General features: G+C 36.8%; 3 protein-coding genes across 8 annotated transcripts in view; 1 reads left to right on the forward strand and 2 right to left on the reverse strand.

Annotated features, from left to right (window-relative positions):
- Positions 1 to 10,905, forward strand: spel1 (DNA mismatch repair protein spel1). The gene is made up of 15 exons (XM_077439039.1): positions 1 to 148; positions 372 to 421; positions 6,223 to 6,417; positions 6,730 to 6,915; positions 6,988 to 7,131; positions 7,210 to 7,607; positions 7,750 to 7,957; positions 8,041 to 8,200; positions 8,405 to 8,579; positions 8,667 to 8,851; positions 8,925 to 9,143; positions 9,525 to 9,757; positions 9,839 to 9,930; positions 10,000 to 10,222; positions 10,295 to 10,905. Exons 1-15 carry the CDS (start codon positions 112 to 114, stop codon positions 10,535 to 10,537), a joined length of 2,748 nt encoding a protein of 915 aa, XP_077295165.1. The 5' UTR covers positions 1 to 111; the 3' UTR covers positions 10,538 to 10,905.
- LOC143917464 (uncharacterized) lies at positions 511 to 5,129 on the reverse strand. 2 transcript variants are annotated; one of them, XM_077439038.1, is made up of 3 exons: positions 4,565 to 5,129; positions 1,319 to 4,472; positions 511 to 910 (listed from the first exon to the last, which is right to left on the reverse strand). In XM_077439038.1, exons 2-3 carry the CDS (start codon positions 4,453 to 4,455, stop codon positions 676 to 678), a joined length of 3,372 nt encoding a protein of 1,123 aa, XP_077295164.1. In that variant the 5' UTR covers positions 4,456 to 4,472; positions 4,565 to 5,129; the 3' UTR covers positions 511 to 675. The 2 variants fall into 2 exon arrangements, with proteins under 2 accessions (XP_077295164.1, XP_077295163.1); XM_077439037.1 differs by having other exon boundaries at positions 511 to 4,472.
- Positions 10,867 to 18,081, reverse strand: part of LOC143917467 (death-associated inhibitor of apoptosis 1-like) — a 20,104-nt gene continuing 12,889 nt past the window's right edge. For 3 of the 5 annotated variants that reach the window (XM_077439042.1, XM_077439041.1, XM_077439044.1), the window contains exon 2: positions 10,867 to 12,729. In XM_077439042.1, the coding sequence (XP_077295168.1) occupies positions 11,572 to 12,654 (1,083 nt within the window). In that variant the 5' untranslated portion in view covers positions 12,655 to 12,729 and the 3' untranslated portion in view covers positions 10,867 to 11,571. Of the gene's footprint in view, positions 12,730 to 13,744; positions 14,157 to 18,081 lie in introns of those variants that run through there. The other 2 variants (XM_077439045.1, XM_077439040.1) reach the window with 2 other exon arrangements.

Raw genomic sequence — 18,081 nt, forward strand, 5'->3', positions numbered from 1 at the left:
ATGTAAGTTGACATTTGCATTACGATGAACAGTGTGTGGCAGTACTGTAGAACGACTGACAGCGCGCGATTTACGCGCGCGAATCTGTACCGTCTTTGTTCCTAGATTAAAATGGCTAATCTGCAACCTTTACACGCTCTCAGCTTAGGTAAATCTTTTGTAATACTATCAAGAGACATACAGATCGTAATTTGAAATGATTATTCCTTCACACACCAAAATTGCATACTAAAGCCTTAACCTATAATATAATTAAACATTCATTATTGGGCTCGAACGAATAGCTAACAATTATATTGACGGTCAATTTTATGTTTTTGTGACATCAATTCAACGTGCACGTTATATCGAATAATTATTTTTATTTACAGATGCATCTCAACAACAAAGCTTCGTGCGTTATTTCAAAGCATTACCTGAAGTAAGTTCTTACATTTTTATAATATTTCTACCATTAATTGTATTTATTTCATGTACTGAGTATAGGTAAAATTGAAAAAAGAAGTATTAAAAAAAATTTATTATCACTCAAAATTAGTATAAATATATCTTAAACATTGCTTCATTTTATAGTTTGTATTATTTCAATATAATCATACTATGGTGTTATTAATTAAATTTACAATCATAACTTGTAATCAAATTAATATTAAAATATGTATATACAGTCCAATTTTAACCGAACCATGACTTCGCTTTGCTGCCGACGTTTTTCCAAAATCCAGGGTTTTCTGTAGTCGTCGCCGGAGCCACCTCTTGTTTTTCAACAACGTTACGATTTCTATTTATTTCCGCTCTATTCAGATTATTATTTATGGATACTGTTTCTCTCTGAGCCACTTGCAATTCACCATTTTGGGGCCAATCGTCTACTTGAAGTGTTTGCTGACCTAAATCCGAATCCTCATGCGCAAAATGCAAATTTGGATTAGATTTATCATTGTTATTATTATTCAATTTCATATTGGTTATTTCCACCTCCGGCTCAACCTCGGCAACTGATATGGTTTGCTGGCCCGTCTCTTCTCTAGGATATGCATCTAAAAAGCTTTGCTGTTCTCTTTGATCACCTCTTCGGCCATTTGCTAATACAGTACCTCTGTTATGGTTAGCTGATCTTAAATTTGATTGTGAAGTACTCTCTCCCATGTGAATTGCACTCTGTGCACTTCCTGGCTTGTTGGATTGAAGACTTCGTTGTATTTCAAGAAGGTGATTCATTTCAACTTCGTCTTTATTCGTAGAATGAGAGTGTGATCTGTCTTGATTATTTTGTGTATGTTGTTGATTAAATGAGGTGTGGCTGTTAGAATTTGTAAATTGATTTTGCGTTTGTCTATCGCGTCCAATATAAAATGATTCTTGCCCAGTTCTACTTGTTTGCTGTCCAGCATATGTCTGTTGCCCCCCACTGAATTTATCATTGCTTTGCTGTCCTATATGTTGAGTTTCTTGTCCCAAATCTAATGTGCTTTGTCCTAAATCTTCTGTTTGTTGCCCCCCATAAATTACTTTGTAGTTTTGTGCTTCGCTTCCAAGTTGCAATGTGCTTTGTCCCAAATCTTCTGTTTGCTGTCCTAAATGTTGTCCTGCATAGCCAGTTTCTTTGTAATCTTGGGTTTGTTGCCCCCCCCCATAAATTACATCTCTATAGTTTTGTCCTTCACTTTCAAGTTGCAATGTGCTTTGTCCTAAAACTTCAGTTTCCTGTCCTAGGTGGTGGGTCTGTTGTCCTGCATGGCTTGTCTCTTTGTAATTTTGGGTTTCTTGTCCAAATTGTAATGAACTTTGTCCGAAGTCTTGGGTTTGTTGTCCGAGATAAAAATCGCCCTGTTTCAAATCTTCAGTTTGCTGTCCCAAATCTACGAATCGTCCAAGATCTTCGGTTTGTTGCCCAAGATCTTCAGTTTGTTGTCCTAGATACTCCGTCTCTTGTTCGAAATTTACTTCTCTGATGTTTCGTCTTTTGCTGTTTATATCTTTTTTTGGGTGATTTACGTGACTTTCAAAGTCACCTATCTTTTTATTTAAAACTTCTATTTCTCTTTTTAAAGTATTATCTTCTTCTTGTACGTGTAAAAGAGCTTGAACTTTCTTTCTTAAATCTGAAACTTTATTTTTCAATTCGTTTATGTCTTTGATTTCGTCTTGTACATCATCATTCTCGATTAATTCGACATCTCTATCGATATTACTTTTACTTTTTGAGCGATAACTATGCATAGAATCAGATGTTTTCTTTGTAGGTGATGTTTCTACTTTTTTATCCTCATTAGATAATTTATGGATCATATTCTTAACTCGCATGCGTAAATCTTTCACTTGCTCTTCCCAATTTTTATAATCAGCTATTTTATTTTGAATACTTATATTTTCATATTCATCAAGCTCGCCTCTTCTGTTGTCCACTCTCCTTTTTCTTCTAAGATTCTCATGGCCAGCTTGAGAACCACCATATCCTCTTTGAGCACTATAAGAATATGACGCACTATATCCTTTTGTCTTAGCTTCACCGCAAGTTGGGCACATTTCGTTCATTCTACTTTTTAACTGTTGCTGTAGGCTATCCATATCAACTGTAACTTCGCCAGCTTGACTGCCATGACTTGAACTCCTAAGATTTTGTCCCGATGAAGAGCTACTACCGCTATATCTCATATTTTGTTGCCCAGTCGACCCATATAACGATTCTGCACTACCGACATGCTCACTGTAAGGGATTGTGTAAGTCGCACCATGTCTTTGCGATTCTAAATTTCCACCTCCTACGGTAGTTCGAGGAGTTCCACGAGATTCCCATGACTTACTGTACGAGTATGATGACTGATACGATTTTGGTCGACCTCCCGTTTGTAATGTACTTCCAGTATCATGTATACCCATTCCTTCACTGTCTGTTGCTCCAACGTGTGCAGTTGATAATCTGTCATTAGATCTAGCCAAGTTGGAATTTGCGTTCCATGCTTCTCCTTTATGTTGATTTTCCCATTCTTTCTGAGTAGAGTATGATGACTGGTATTGATTTGCACTGGCACTGCCTTGTCGACTTCCATATTGGCTATCTTCTACGTTTTTTCCCAAGTTTACATACGTATTTGACAATTTATCTCTTGATCGCCCTGCATTTTGCTGTCCAGAATGATAGTTTGTTCCATAGCTTGTTCTACTTGAATCATGCGATCCCGAAGTTTCAATATTATCGATCGTTTCAGAATTGGTAGGCCTCACAGAAGGAACGCTTATATATTGTACCTGTCCATTTGGTCGAGTCGCTGATGTACCATGCTTTTCCCATTCTTTTGTATATGAAAAAGAAGATTCATACCCTTTCGCTGCATTTGTTCTATCTTGTCCATTACCAATACCTACTCCAACCACTCGACTCCCTTGTGTTTCATCCACATTTCTTCCTCCATATACTTGAGAATCGGAATGAATATTTTGCCCATGAGACCCACTAGCACCAAACGTAGAACTCTGAACGTATCCAGACTGTAATTTATTCGTTTCACTAGGCTGTACTGGTACCCTTATTGGAATTGTCGTAACAGTTTGTCCCGGACGAACTACTAGTTTAACAGCGCCCCCTAAAGGTACTGGATGTATTATTGTACCAGCATTTTGTGATTCGGTCACTCCATATGTGCCGAATGACTTTTGATACCCAGCATTTGAAGTGGCATGCTGTGATCCTGCCGAGACATGTTGTGAACCTCCAATGGCACGTGATCCTGTTGAACCTCCAATGGCATGTTGTGAGTCCGCAGCGACACTGTGTAATCCTGCTTGTTGCCCATAATGATTTTCCGACTGAAAGTTAGTTGCGCTAGATCCATATCTTTCACCATGCTCTCTTGCAGTTGCATCAAAATTATTCACTGTCGATTCCGAATGTCTGCTGCCAGAACCATAGCGAGCTGCTGAGTGATGCGCATTTTCATTGGCGCTTTGAACTCCTAATGTTTGGTGTCTGAGATTATCTTGTCTGCTTGCCCCATAGCCATCATAGTTGGAAAACTGCTGTGAACCTCTAATTGCACCACCTGTAGCATCTCCGTGTGTCGAAGAGTAGCCCGATCCTAATCTGGAATTTTGTGCGGCACCGTACGAGTCGAAATCTGTTTGTAGACCTTTTTGAACAGATTTTCCACTAGCTGATGCAGAACCATAGATAGAACCAGAGCCCATCGCAACCGGAGTGTGTCCCGTTCCAATAGCCAACGGGTCGATACCCAATTGACCTCCTACTTGATGCATTAAGTTTTTCATTTGATGCTCGGCCACATTATCCATATTATGTGCCACTTCATAATTTCCACCCATGTTGCCTGTTTGAGCCCCGTAGAACCCTTTTTGCTCTCCTTTGCCATCTGATCTTGAGTATTTAAAGTCTTGAGTTTCTTTGAAGTAATCAGCCGTTACCAGCGGCAACAACAATAAAAGTGATATCCACATTTTAGTCGCTATAATATCTAAAATTAATATCAAATTTAATTTTACATTAATAAGTGTATGTAGCTTTTTCATATTATGATTTTCATCATAAAACCAATTGATGACTTACATTTAATTTGGAGAGAACAGGACGTGCGTGCGTATAGAGACTTGCAAACGCAATATCATGCCGATTGTCGAGGTAATTCATTTTTATTTGAGCAAAAATAGCAGAGACCTTTTGATAACCCCCATCATCAAGTCGTGATTATTGTTGATATATGTACTTTCCATAACAATTCTTGAAACACGCAAATTAATGAGAATTTTGTAATTTATTTACAAAGCTTAAAATACTGAATAGTATATATGTACATCTAGAATATTGCTTTTATGAATACAGAAATGATCCACATTAAATCAACAGTGAGCCAAATTCCAGATACATATGTACATATCATCATCATCATCTACAGCCATTCGCCATCCAATGCTGAATGAAGGCCTCTCCAAGACGCTTCATCCATCTCACCCCACACATTTTCCTAATTTCGTCCACCCATCTTCCCTGCAGTCTTCCTTTTACCCTTTTGCATTCTCTCGGGTACCATTCTAGCACTCCTTTTGAGCACCTTTCGCCCATTCTTCTAGCCACGTGGCCAGCCCATTGCCATTTCAATCTCTTTACTCTATCCACTATATCCAAAACCCTTGGCATACTTCTCACCCACGTATTCCGTTTCCTGTCTTTATATGTAGATAATAACTAGAGGTAGGATAGCCAAGGTGCCGCTCATTGTTCCATTGTTGTAAATCCTTTGTAAAAAAGGTTCAGCAAACCTTTAACAATGCATTTACAACATTTGAACAATACGCGGCACCTTCTGGGTCCGGGCTTTAATAATAACCACTAAACCAATAACTATTATAATAGATGTCAGACCTATTTTGAACCTTGTACATAATAAAAAGTTTTTAAAAATAAATAAAAATATGTATGTAACAATAGATTTGTTGTAAATATGATGAGGTTTGACAGAATAATATTCATCAAATACTAATCGAGAAATTGTATGATATATGTATGTATTTATGTACATAAAATGATTATTCAAAAATATTAAATTTTCAATATAGCATCCATTGTTCAACATTATGAATGAAGAATACTAATTTGCTTGTCCTAGTGATATTGCAAAAAATATTCTTGGTTGTAGAATTTCTTAGACAAACAGCTTATCTTATTTCTGTTAAAAAGAAGAAAAAAACGCACATAAACAGTTCCAGATATAATATCTTATTATTCATAAACATGTCAATGCTACGAGAGCATTTTTTCGATAAATCATATTCAATAACGTTTCAAAATATTCAAAATACATTAAGTGTCGCGAATATTGTACGTATATGTAGACATTTATAGGTCAAACAATGAAGCGAATACGATAACATGACCTGAATATATCGCCGACTTCCAAATGTCGCAAGACACGGAAATATCTGTCAATACTCTAAGAATATTATGCCAATCCAATAAAATATTCAAAGATCATTTCAAGTATAAAGTCTGCGTATTGCGCATATTAAATCTTTATCTGTAAAGTGTGATAAAATAATATTTCCAAGAATTTGGTTAACTATTGGATTATTGCTATTGAAATTCATTCCAAATAAAGTTGTTATCTCTCATTATTTACATTACGTTTGTTATTACTAATTGGAATTTCTAAGTTTTACATTTTAATTTTAAATATATTTCAAAGAAGACAATTTTTTCGTTCATTTCAGAAGCCCAACACGACGTTAAGATTCTTCAATCGCGTAGATTACTACACTCTTCATGAAGAAGATGCGAGGTTCGCGGCAAAGGAAGTCTTTAAATCTACGGCTGTCGTCAAGACTATGGGCGCTGAACCCAATAAATTGGAATATCTGGTTTTATCGCAGGGAAATTTTGAATTATTCCTGAGGGATTTATTTCTTGTATGTTATCAAAATATGTACACTATTTTTATCTCATTAAGACGTCTTTTTTAATATCACGATTCATACTAATAAAAAATATGTATTGTCTTCCTTTGAAAAAAATATCCATAAATGTACTAATATATTTACAATTATTAGCAAAAAATACAGTTGCTATGTATGTACATATGTACATGCATTTGTATCCTCTAAAAATTTAAAACCTTGCCAATAGAATTTTTAAAATACGTCTTTGTTGGTTCGATTTAATTTTTTTTTTTTCAAATATGAAAACTAGAATAATATAATTGTTATTTTATTATTTTTAAGGTTAAATTGTATCGAGTGGAAGTTTATGTAAATCAAGGCTCATTAAAATCAAATGATTGGGTCTTGGAATACAAAGGATCACCTGGAAATTTGTCACAATTTGAAGACATTTTATTCGCAAACGCTGATGTTATTGTGAATCCTACAATAATTGCTGTAAAATGCAGAAGCGATGAAAAAAATAAAGTAGCAAATTTTCCACATATTGTACTAAGGATGTCGATCTTGAAAATCTAAAATTTCTTGTATATTTTATAGTTTGTAGGTGTTGTTTGTGTCGATTGCAACGAACGTACTTTCTCAATGACTGAATTTGCCGACAATGAACACTTTCCAGAATTAGAAGCACTAGTCGTACAAATCGGCCCCAAAGAATGTTTACTACGTCAAAACGACCCAGATGTAACCATCATCATTATCTAAATTGACCGTTTTCATTTGTGAAATCTCCCACTGATGCATTTTGGCGATTCGTTTCAGTTGAAGACGATCACCACCGTAATGGAGCATTCGAATGTTTCCGTAACTCAACGGAAAAGATCTGAATTCACCAAAGACGGTCTCGTGCAAGATTTAAACAGATTACTCCGCTTTGCTGAAGGCCAGCAACAAGACGCGAATTCGTTCACAGAAATGAACATGGAGCAAGCTTGCTCGTCTTTGAATGCCACAATAAAATACTTGGAACTGTTGTCTGACCAAACTGGCTTTGGAAAATATACCTTCAAAATGATGGACAGCATGAGATATGTTCATTTGGATTCGGCTGCCATCAGCGCTTTGAATGTTTTCCCCAAACGAGAAGGAATGCTTTCAAATCTTCGCACTCACAGTATAGTCGGCTTACTTGACAGATGTAAAACAGCTCATGGAAAAAGGTATACATACATATACACTACCCACTTATTGAGTATTTTATGTATATATATATATATATATATATATATATATATATATATATATATATATATATATATATATATATATATTTTAATATGATTTATTTATTTAAATCCATAGACTAATTTCGCAATGGGTGAGACAACCGTTGAAAGACAAAAATTTAATTGAAGAGCGTTTAGACATAGTAGAATCTTTCATTGAAAATAGTGAAATTCGACGACAGTTGTGCGAAGATTATATGAAACGTGTACCTGATTTTCAAACTATCACAAAAAAGATCACACGCAATAAAGGAAATCTACAAGATTGTTATAAATTATTTCAGGTATAATTCTAACGTGAGCTGAAAATCGATAAGTGTATTCTTTATATGATAGTGTGTATTTATTTTTTATTTTTATTTTTAAGGCCATTGAACGTATACCATATCTCGTTGAATGTCTTCGGAAGTGTGATAATACATCTGTCAATGGAGTTCTAGTAAATCCAATCGCTGACTTACTAGTAGACCTAGAAAAATATCAAGAAATGATGGATTCTACAATTGATATGGAACTTGTAGATAGAGGTATAAAATCTTTCAAATTTTAATGAATTGAGATTAGTTTAGGTTTTAAAATTATTCTTTTGTTCTCACGTACATACATATTCTAGTATTTATTCCATAATAAATTTTCAATAATTTCAATAGATGGCACTTTTAATTGTATCAGTGCCATCTATTGAATAGACATATAATTTATGTTTTTTTTTTTAAATAATTTTATTATAGGTGAATTTTTGGTGAAACCATCATTTGATGAAGATCTTCAAGAGTTAGGCAAAAAAATGAGATCCATAGAACGGTCCATGCAGAGCGAATTGAGTAAAGCCGCTCGAAATTTAAATTTAGAAGCGGGAAAAACTATCAAATTGGACAATAATTCTCAACACGGACATCACTTTCGGTCTATATTTACAACGAATTTAACTTTTTGCTCATTTTAATTAAATTTAACATTTTGCTCATTAAAATTAATTGCTTGTATTTTTAGAATAACGTTAAAAGAAGAACCAATACTAAGAAAGAATAAAACATATGAAATTCTGGACGCCATCAAAGGAGGTGTTCGATTCAGAAACGACGGTCTAACTAGTCTAAACGACGAGTACTCACAAACTAAACAGTCGTATGAAAATCATCAAAAAAGTATAGTAGAAGAAATAATCAGAATTGCCGGTTAGAATAGACGACTATATAATATGCATTTACGTTTGACGGAATCGATCAATTAATTTTGTTTTGCTTTTAGGCGGATATGCTGAAATCTTATGGACCATGTCGGAATTGTTAGCTAAACTAGACATCTTATTGTCCTTTAGTATGGCGTCTTGTGATGCCCCGATACCATATGTGAGACCAAAAATTGTAGAAAGTGGTCAACAATTGTCTCTGAAAAATGTACGACATCCTTGCTTAGAACTTCAAGACGGATTATCATTCATAGCCAATGATGTTCACTTCAAAGAAGGTAATAATCTGATCAACGAAAGAAAATATAAATACTTATGATGAGAAAGTGCGTTATGTTAAATCTTTAGTTTGCCTTCTGCTTGCGTCATGACTTGACCTTTCTTTAATATTATGGAATATTTCTCTCCTTAGCAACTGCGCAATTTTTTTTATATTCGTCTTTAATTTACTTAGAATGATGATCAATCCGCACTATGATACCACCGAATATTACTCAGAATCAGGAAAAACAGCACAGCGTTGTTGTAGAATCATTTTTCACAAGCTCATTGTTTAACCACTTAGAATCAAATCACGTCATACATATAAAAAGAAACGATCACGTCGTAAAAAGTGAACTAATCCTCGATTTAATTTCAAATTACATACCATTTTACAGATGAACGAACATTTTGCATCATAACCGGTCCAAACATGGGTGGCAAGAGTACTTACATCAGATCTGTCGGTGTTTGTACATTGCTTGCACACATCGGATGCTTTGTTCCTTGCGACGATGCTGTCGTACCCCTCGTCGATAGTATCCTAGCTAGGGTAGGAGCAGACGATTGCCAAACCAAAGGACTCAGTACTTTCATGTTGGAGATGATTGAAACAGCGAGCATTCTCAGAGTACACTATTGTTTCGTCTGATCTATGTACATATATGAAAATAATATGTTTTATATTAATTGTTGCGTTTATTCTAATTAGACGGCCACCAAAAACTCTCTCGTCATTATAGACGAACTCGGACGAGGAACTTCCACTTTCGAAGGATGCGGAATAGCTTGGGCAATAGCCGAGTATGAAGCTTCAAAATGATAATACACATATTTAGTGATTACTACTACTATATTTGAACTGTTTTACAGACACTTGGCGAATACTACAAAGGCGTTTTGTTTGTTTGCTACACACTTTCACGAGATCACACAAATGGAGCAATCTTCGCCGTCAGTAGCTAATTTCCACGTGACAGCCGTGACTCAAAACAATCAACTTACTCTATTGTATCAAGTTAAACCTGGTGTGTGTGATAAGAGTTTCGGAATACATGTAGCCAAAATGGCCGATTTCCCTGAAAATGTCGTCAAGGTATGTAAAACAAACTTTGTCAATCAGTTTGTATAAGTACATATGACTGATGAATTCTGTATTTATTTCCAGTATGCCGAGAAGAAGCAATTCGAATTGGAAAGTCACAGGTTTGATATGGATAGTGTTGATGTGCCGAATAAACATGAAGCCAAGCTAGAGGCAGAGAAAATAGTCGTCGATTTCATTAAAGCTTGCCAAAAACTTGATCTCGATAAGCTGTCCGATGCTGAACTTCAGTCGCAAGTTTTGGATCTCAAACAATTGGCCGAAAAACACAACAATCCGTTTGTGAAAATGTTGCTGGAGGAGTGAATTGAGGATTTTGTAATACTTTTTTTTAATAAAAGAACATTTTGTCATTGCATATGATATATTAAAAATTAGTGTTTGTGCCTCCCGTACACACCATGTTCGTGTGATTTTTTAACCTATTTATTACACTCGTAACAAAATTCAAAATTTAATCAAAAAAATCCATCAGAAATTACACATAGATTCACATACAAAACACTTAATATTTTATAATTTATTAGCACTAGATAACAAAATACATTCATATTATTAATAATGAGTGCGAGGGACAGGGAGTTCTTAAAAAAAATAGTACACAGAGTGCTTGTTATTTGGTAATTATTAACATCTAAAAATGTATATCAATTGAAATTAAACACATACTTTAGAAAAACATTTTAATTTCGCTCAAATTTTTCATGAGATCCTCCTTTATTTTTCATTTGACCACAATTCCTTCAATTCAGATATTCACATTTCTACTATTTACACAATAAATACTTAAACATAATATCTGCAGTTTTTATTGGCGCGTACTGATCTAGTTTGACGTATAAATAAATGAAATAGCATCTAAATTAAAGAAACATCGTTACACAATTCAACTTCCGGCATTCAGCTCAATTAAGCGTGGAAACATACAAAGCGCGACATTTCACTTTCAATTATAATTAAATATTCCGATCAATTGTTTTGAAAGCATTTTTCATACAAAAATGTCAGAATTAAATTACATTTGTAAAAATTGGATTGACACAATTAAATTATTATTTACAATTTTTAACATTACAAGGTGAACTAAACAGCACACAATCAGAGATCTATTGTATAAGGAGAATTGGCTTTGAAATTATCATTGACAAAATTCATCATTTATGCATTATCTGGTAATCTATACATTACGCACAGACGGCACCTATGGAAGAAATAATTTTTTCCAGACTATTGAAAACAATTAATGAAAACCTAAAATCAGTTTCATTCCTTTTGCCGCTGTATTTGAAATACTACACAAATATCTAAAAAATATGAATATTCATTATATAAAGAGTCTTCTATGAGTAGTATAATCGCATTGTACTTGTGAATTGTTGACGACACACAGGACACACTTGCACAGCCAAAGCGCACTTTGGACACGCCACGACGTGACCGCACGGTACAAAACATATATTCCTCTCCGCTGAGAAGCATATTTTACATAAGCTCGATTCACTTTTATCAGAGGAACCCGAGCTTTCATCACTAGAAGCAGTCGACGCTTTGGTTGCGACGGCGGCCGGAGTCACATCACACGGTGTGCTTTCAGTGTGATCATTATTGGTACGCTCAGAAGGCTTCGACCTTACGCTCTGAACGTAACTATCACCTTTGATCAGCTGAATGTAATGACAAGTGGGGAACCAGCGAGCGTGTTGCTCCCAAGGGTCGTCGTCGTCCTCCCAGTCCTTCAACCCCCCACCACAATAGTAGCAGACGGTCTTGTCGCCGGAACCCGTATAGAAGAAACCAGCATCGGCCATAACTTCGGGCCGTTGCTTCATTCGGCAAGGCCAGTCTTTAAAACTGGCTAACCGCGCCGGCTCAGAGGCGAATGCTGGTCTCACAGGACCCTGGGTTTCCAGGTTGCAAGGACCGCAGACGTCCTGGCCGACAGGTGGTGGGGCCGAGTTGTTAGACGTGGTTGCAGAGTTTGAAACGAACAGGGGTATGTTGTGGGCTTCCCCGCGTAAGAATTTACACAAGGGCATACACCTCTCGTGGTCGACTGCTGGGTCGTCCCCCTCTTCCCACTCTCCAAGTTCAAGGTTGCAGGAATAGCAGCGTACTTTGTCCCCTACGCCGAAGTAGTAGAGTCCAGTTCTGGCGATGCGAGACTTGTCCAGGTAGGCGACGGGCCAGTGTTCGAGGGTAGCGAGACGGTCTGCTTCGCGGCGAAGGTCTGGTTGGGGGATGGGATCCGGAGCGCGAGCTCCAGCTCTGTCTGGTAAGTTCGCGGTCGTCCCCGCCGCCTTGCCATGATCCGTGTGGTCTCTGGAGGCTGGCTTCGCCAACCTAAGAGCGTCGAGATTCTTCCACTCGGGACATGTCTGCCGATTGGCAGGCTCGAGTGTCTCTCTTCTGTATTCTAGTTGCATCTGGATGAGGGTGTCGGCGTCGGCTGGCTGCAACGGCGCTCCGGGAGTGCAGCTCGATGTGGACGCGCAAGGCCGCTGCAACAGAAAGCACTTGGGTCATTGCTGTGAGTGGGACAGGGCTATGAAGGTACCCGGCGAAAGAACGGGACGGGACGCAATGCTACATGAATGGGAAAGGAATCCCGCTCCTCAGGAATGCAGTCGGCACACGGGGGTGCACTCTCGGCTACGACCATTTCACATTCAAGAATCTCGATTCAATTATTATTACACAATCAAAAACAAAGTATTTATATATAAATAAATAAATCAACCGTTCAAGTCGACGTAACGACATTCGCATTCCACAGTTATAAATCATTACATTCACGCTTAGAACAGACTTTCAATCAGCATTTTCAAACTAAAAATAGTGGTAATTATTCAAGTGATGACGAAAATTGAAAATCACTTTATCGCAATGCATTCAATTAGTTAAAATAAAAAAGCATTTAATTGAAATACGACGTTCCGTACTATTCACCCTTAATTGTTGTGACGGATCCAATGACATCCCCCCCCCCCCCATATCTCGCAGTTAGATAAAATGACAAACTCTAACAGGAGACGGTCGATCTGGATTTAATAACCATCCATATATTGCCAACATGACTTCTCTACTAATGGCTAAATCAACGAGCTACGCTTATAAATTGTACTAGAAAATTTTTCGCATTAAAGCAACTTTTTTGGCTTATTTTGAAACAATAATCTGAGCACAGAGTGTCTACTATATACAGCTTTTATCATGTAACACAATTGGAGGAAAATAGTACCGATAGAAACGGATCAAAAACATCAAGGAAAATTATAAGAAATATTAGGGAAAAATCTCAGTTAAAAAATAATCAAAATTTGACAAATCCCAATGGTCGAAATTAAACACTATCGTATTATATACAAGATAAGTACGAAATTTAATATTTGACTTATCAAATGAAACGTGATCAGTGACAGAAACAACACACACACACACACACACACACACACACACACACATGGCAGATAAATACAAAACGTGTCAAAAAAATAAAATTCAAATCAAACTAACCGTTTCGACACGATCACGATCAGACATAATAACAAGTAAACGAATCAAATAGCAACACAAAATCCGAAAAAACAGATCCGACCAGCATTCGAACCGATACTGACATCAATCCGGAGGCCATTTTCCCGACATCAGAACGGACACATACAGCATCACCGAGAAACAACGCAAAGTCAACTACCAACAATTGCACCCATAGGCGCCAATAAATAAACACAATGCAGCGTCACAGACTACACAAACCGTATGATGACCTAACTAAACGCAAGGCCGCGAAACATAAAACTTCGAATCACATGACATCGACTCTAATCGCGAAGAAAAAACTGCATCTTGTGCAACGGTGACCGGTTCAAATCGCCATATATGCACCTATCCACGGCCACTACGGGGGAAGCCCACGCTCTCAACTGGACAGATCACCGAGATCACATCTGAGGAAACGAAACAACGACAAAACAGAAGGAAGCATACAATTACCGGTGAAAACACAGTAAAAAAAACTACAACTGCGTGGCGATGGAAAAAACTGCAACTGCTTCAATTTGCATCCGAGTGCAAATGCACCAGTAGCGATGCAGCTAGCTAGCACGTGACATGAGAAATCGTCACGCGCTCGTGACAAAGTGTGAGAGTACGTAATCCAACACTTTATTTAAAACAAAAAAAAAACGACAACATTGCCGACAAAAACAACATGATAAGAGGAAAATTCGATGAGATGTGGATTGGCGCCACGGTTTGAATAGTTCTTTATGTACTTATATATTTAACCCTTTGGATGCTGACCAACGCCGATCGGCGTTTTGCCAACAAGTCCATCAGCCTGAAATGCGCCGATAGGTGTTGTATTTTGAGTATGTAAAAAATACTACCCGTTAAGCCTTTCCAGGTAGCATTGAACATGGGTCGTGTAATCCGTGTCAATGTTTATAAAGACTGGTTTACACCGGAATTTCTGAATTTATAACCATAACAGAATTACCCGATGGAAATCCCCAACTGCTGAGTATTTTAGATTGTGGCTTGGCATTTAGATGGTGATTTTAACAACAATGAAGAAGATGGAACTAGTTTTTGGAAAAATACATACAAATGTTGGCGAAATTTTCAGCGTGGAGGGCTTTCAACAGAAAAGACGTCAGCACTCAAATGGTTAAGCGTGTCTGTTGCACAAGATGCGATTGTGCAATGCTGTGAAAGAGACGCACTATTCACTAATAATAATAGTGGCAATATAATTCAATTGAACTCGCCTACGTTCTACATGTACACATGTCGGCCACACGTGACACGTGGAATACGCGTGAAGGGCAAGAGTACGATCGATAAATGCTATCAAACCTCTCTAGACCTGTCCAGAGTACACGATCTTCGTCTAGGCTCTTTTTCTTATCCAAATATTATAATCAAGTTGACCTTACTCAACCCTGCCTCGTAAAAATAGCCAAAAAACAACTTGTGATTGGAAAACTACCAGAACTGCTAAACATATGTAGTATGTAATGTGTTATCATATAGGGAATTCTAGGAATCGAATGAGTCATTATTAAAGCTTTCCTAATAAACGCTCTACGTCATGGGTTCCAGTTTATAGTGTTTGGATTTAGGCGTGACGTCACACATCCATTAACAATTCTTTTAGATGAAGGTCATCTGACGAACTATCTGAATTCATTAACAAAAGATGATTTGATCAGTTTCTATTGATTTAATACGATGTGAATTTCATCAAGCATCCTCATAGTACGCTTAATTAGAAGAGGTTAGTAAAAAGAAAAACAGCTCAAGCAGTTCAGTATTTCAATGGTAACTTACCATATCATCATCATTTACAGCCATTTGCCATCCATTTCTAGATGAAGCCCTCTTCAACACGCTTCCATTCGTCTTGAGGCAACTTTCATCCAAAACATTTTTTTTCTGATTTCATCCACACATCTCTAATGTGGCCTTCTTTGCATTCTCTCGGGTACCAATTGAGCACTTCTTTCATCCATATATCGGCCGTTCTTTTAGCTACGGGACCCACCCATTGCAATTTCAATCTCTTTACCCTTACCATTACTTTAACCACCTATTCCGTCATCTAACCCACGTATTCCGTTCTATATATTTCCTCCTTGCACCCTTTTACATTATTTCAGCTACCATTCGAGCGCTGATTTCATCCGTTATTCTAGCTACGAGACCCACCTTTTTCATACTTCTAACTCACACAAAACGTTTTCTATCTCTCGTCCTTGCATCCTTTTACATTCTCTCGGGTATCATTTGAGCATTTATTTAGTCTATCCTTCTAGCTAAGTGACCCACTCATTCTTATAATGGTGAGAACTTTTTGTAAATCTAGCATTATTTTGGGATTTAGCAATGACTATATATTATATGGTAAGTGTATTTTTTGGAAATAAATAAACATAAAAAGGGCAACTTGCTGTTTTAATAAAAAAGAAAAAATATTTAGTCCGACAAAAGAGATAGTTTTTGTATATTAAAAATTGCAAACGTGCTAAAGCATTGCGATGAGCTCAATCACATAACACATTACCTAACACGCAAAAAATCGACGCCTAATCCAGAGAGACACAAACTTAAATCGACTAAAATATAAACATCAAAAAACCATCATGTCAATAATTTCCAAAAATTACTAAAAAAAAAAACAAAAAATCAACTTTCCAAGAAAACAATTTAAACGTTTTTGCTCAAAATTAACTTCTTTCAACAACATTTTGCACAATCATCCTGGCAAACAATCCAACCATTACATTCCCACACACACAATTTCAAACCCTCATTTGGCAGACAAACGGCCGCCAATTAACCGAACCGGAAATGACTCAAGCGGACACTAGACAGGAGATGAAACCGTCGCTTTCACAAACGCAAACTTTAAACCGCAACAATTCAGACCAAAACGAACGAAAACCAATACGCGCACAGTACCAAACAGACAGACGATAAAATCATCCCGATCGAAGCGAGTGGGCGTCATCGAATGATCCAAGACTTATATTAGCATCGATGAGAGCATAATAGTATGCATAGGAATAGCCACAAAATGGTCTGCGACTACACCACTGTGGATCGGCCCCTCCCCGCCGATGGAGCCGGATTCCTCAGCGGTCGCTTTCCCACACGCCGCGGTTGAATGTAAACACACCGACGGGCACGCATACCCAACCAGGGAACATACACGAGCGAACAGAGCAGTTGTGTTATGGACGAGTGCGCGTGCACCGAGACCAGAGGCCACCAGTGGCGTTCCCAACCCACAAGTTCAAAAGTTTCAGACTCCACAGATCTGCATGTATTGGTGGGTCAAAAAAAATGTAAATCTAGGTTTTTGACGACTCCACAGTCTGAATCCATGAAATGTCCGCGTCGTAGGCGAGGAGCCTTGGAGCGTTGCAACATTGGAGCTAATCGATTGATACAATAATGAACTGGTCGATGGTGACGTCACGTGTTTGGAATGACTATGGAGAATTCGTAGAGACGTCGTCGTCTAGATCGAATCTAATATTATTGTCGTTGGTTTGTGCGTTCGAAATCGAGATCGCAAAAGGAAGCTCGAAATTACAATTCCGTCATGTGTATTTCGCGAAATCCCGTCGTAATAATTGCACGCGGATGCAACTAGTTTATATAAGTGGGCGGTGTTTATTGTAGGCGATCGTCAACCGTTTGCAAAAATTTTTATTCAATAAGGTAAAATTTTTAGCGCGTTATAAGAGGATAAACAGTACGGATATAATTCAGAAAAATGTTTCGACAAAATTGATTAAATTTAAAAATATAATATATGCTTTCGTTTGTGCTCATACTTATTTGAAACTAATAGAATAGTTAAAAGGCAATTATGTTCCAAAATATTTGCTAATCTAATCTAACCAAACTATAGACTTATTATGCTTCCAAAACTTGTATTTTAAAATAAAGTTCATCTTCATTAAAATAAATCAAAAATATATATTGAAACACTTTTACATAGATAAAGTAGCTCTGTTCAAAACCACATGACTAATATATATTAACCACAAATAATTATTACATACATAGTGTTTAAAACTAGATTAACATTTAGTATGAATAAGTGTAGTACTAAACTGTTTTCTAAAACGACTGTATATTATTAAATATACAAGATACATAATCAGTTTGTTTTTCATTTGAATATTGATTTATAAAATCCCTTAATAGCAGATAAAAAAACTTCGTTATATGCACATATATTACAGTGTGTTTCAGTTGTAATATATTCCAACTGGCGTTTTAGGTCATTTATATTCGAATACAATTCAAATGTTAAATTATATACCTACAATCGCAAA

This window comes from Arctopsyche grandis, chromosome 9 (assembly GCF_051622035.1).
Source record: "Arctopsyche grandis isolate Sample6627 chromosome 9, ASM5162203v2, whole genome shotgun sequence".
Taxonomy (NCBI): Eukaryota; Metazoa; Arthropoda; class Insecta; order Trichoptera; family Hydropsychidae; genus Arctopsyche; species Arctopsyche grandis.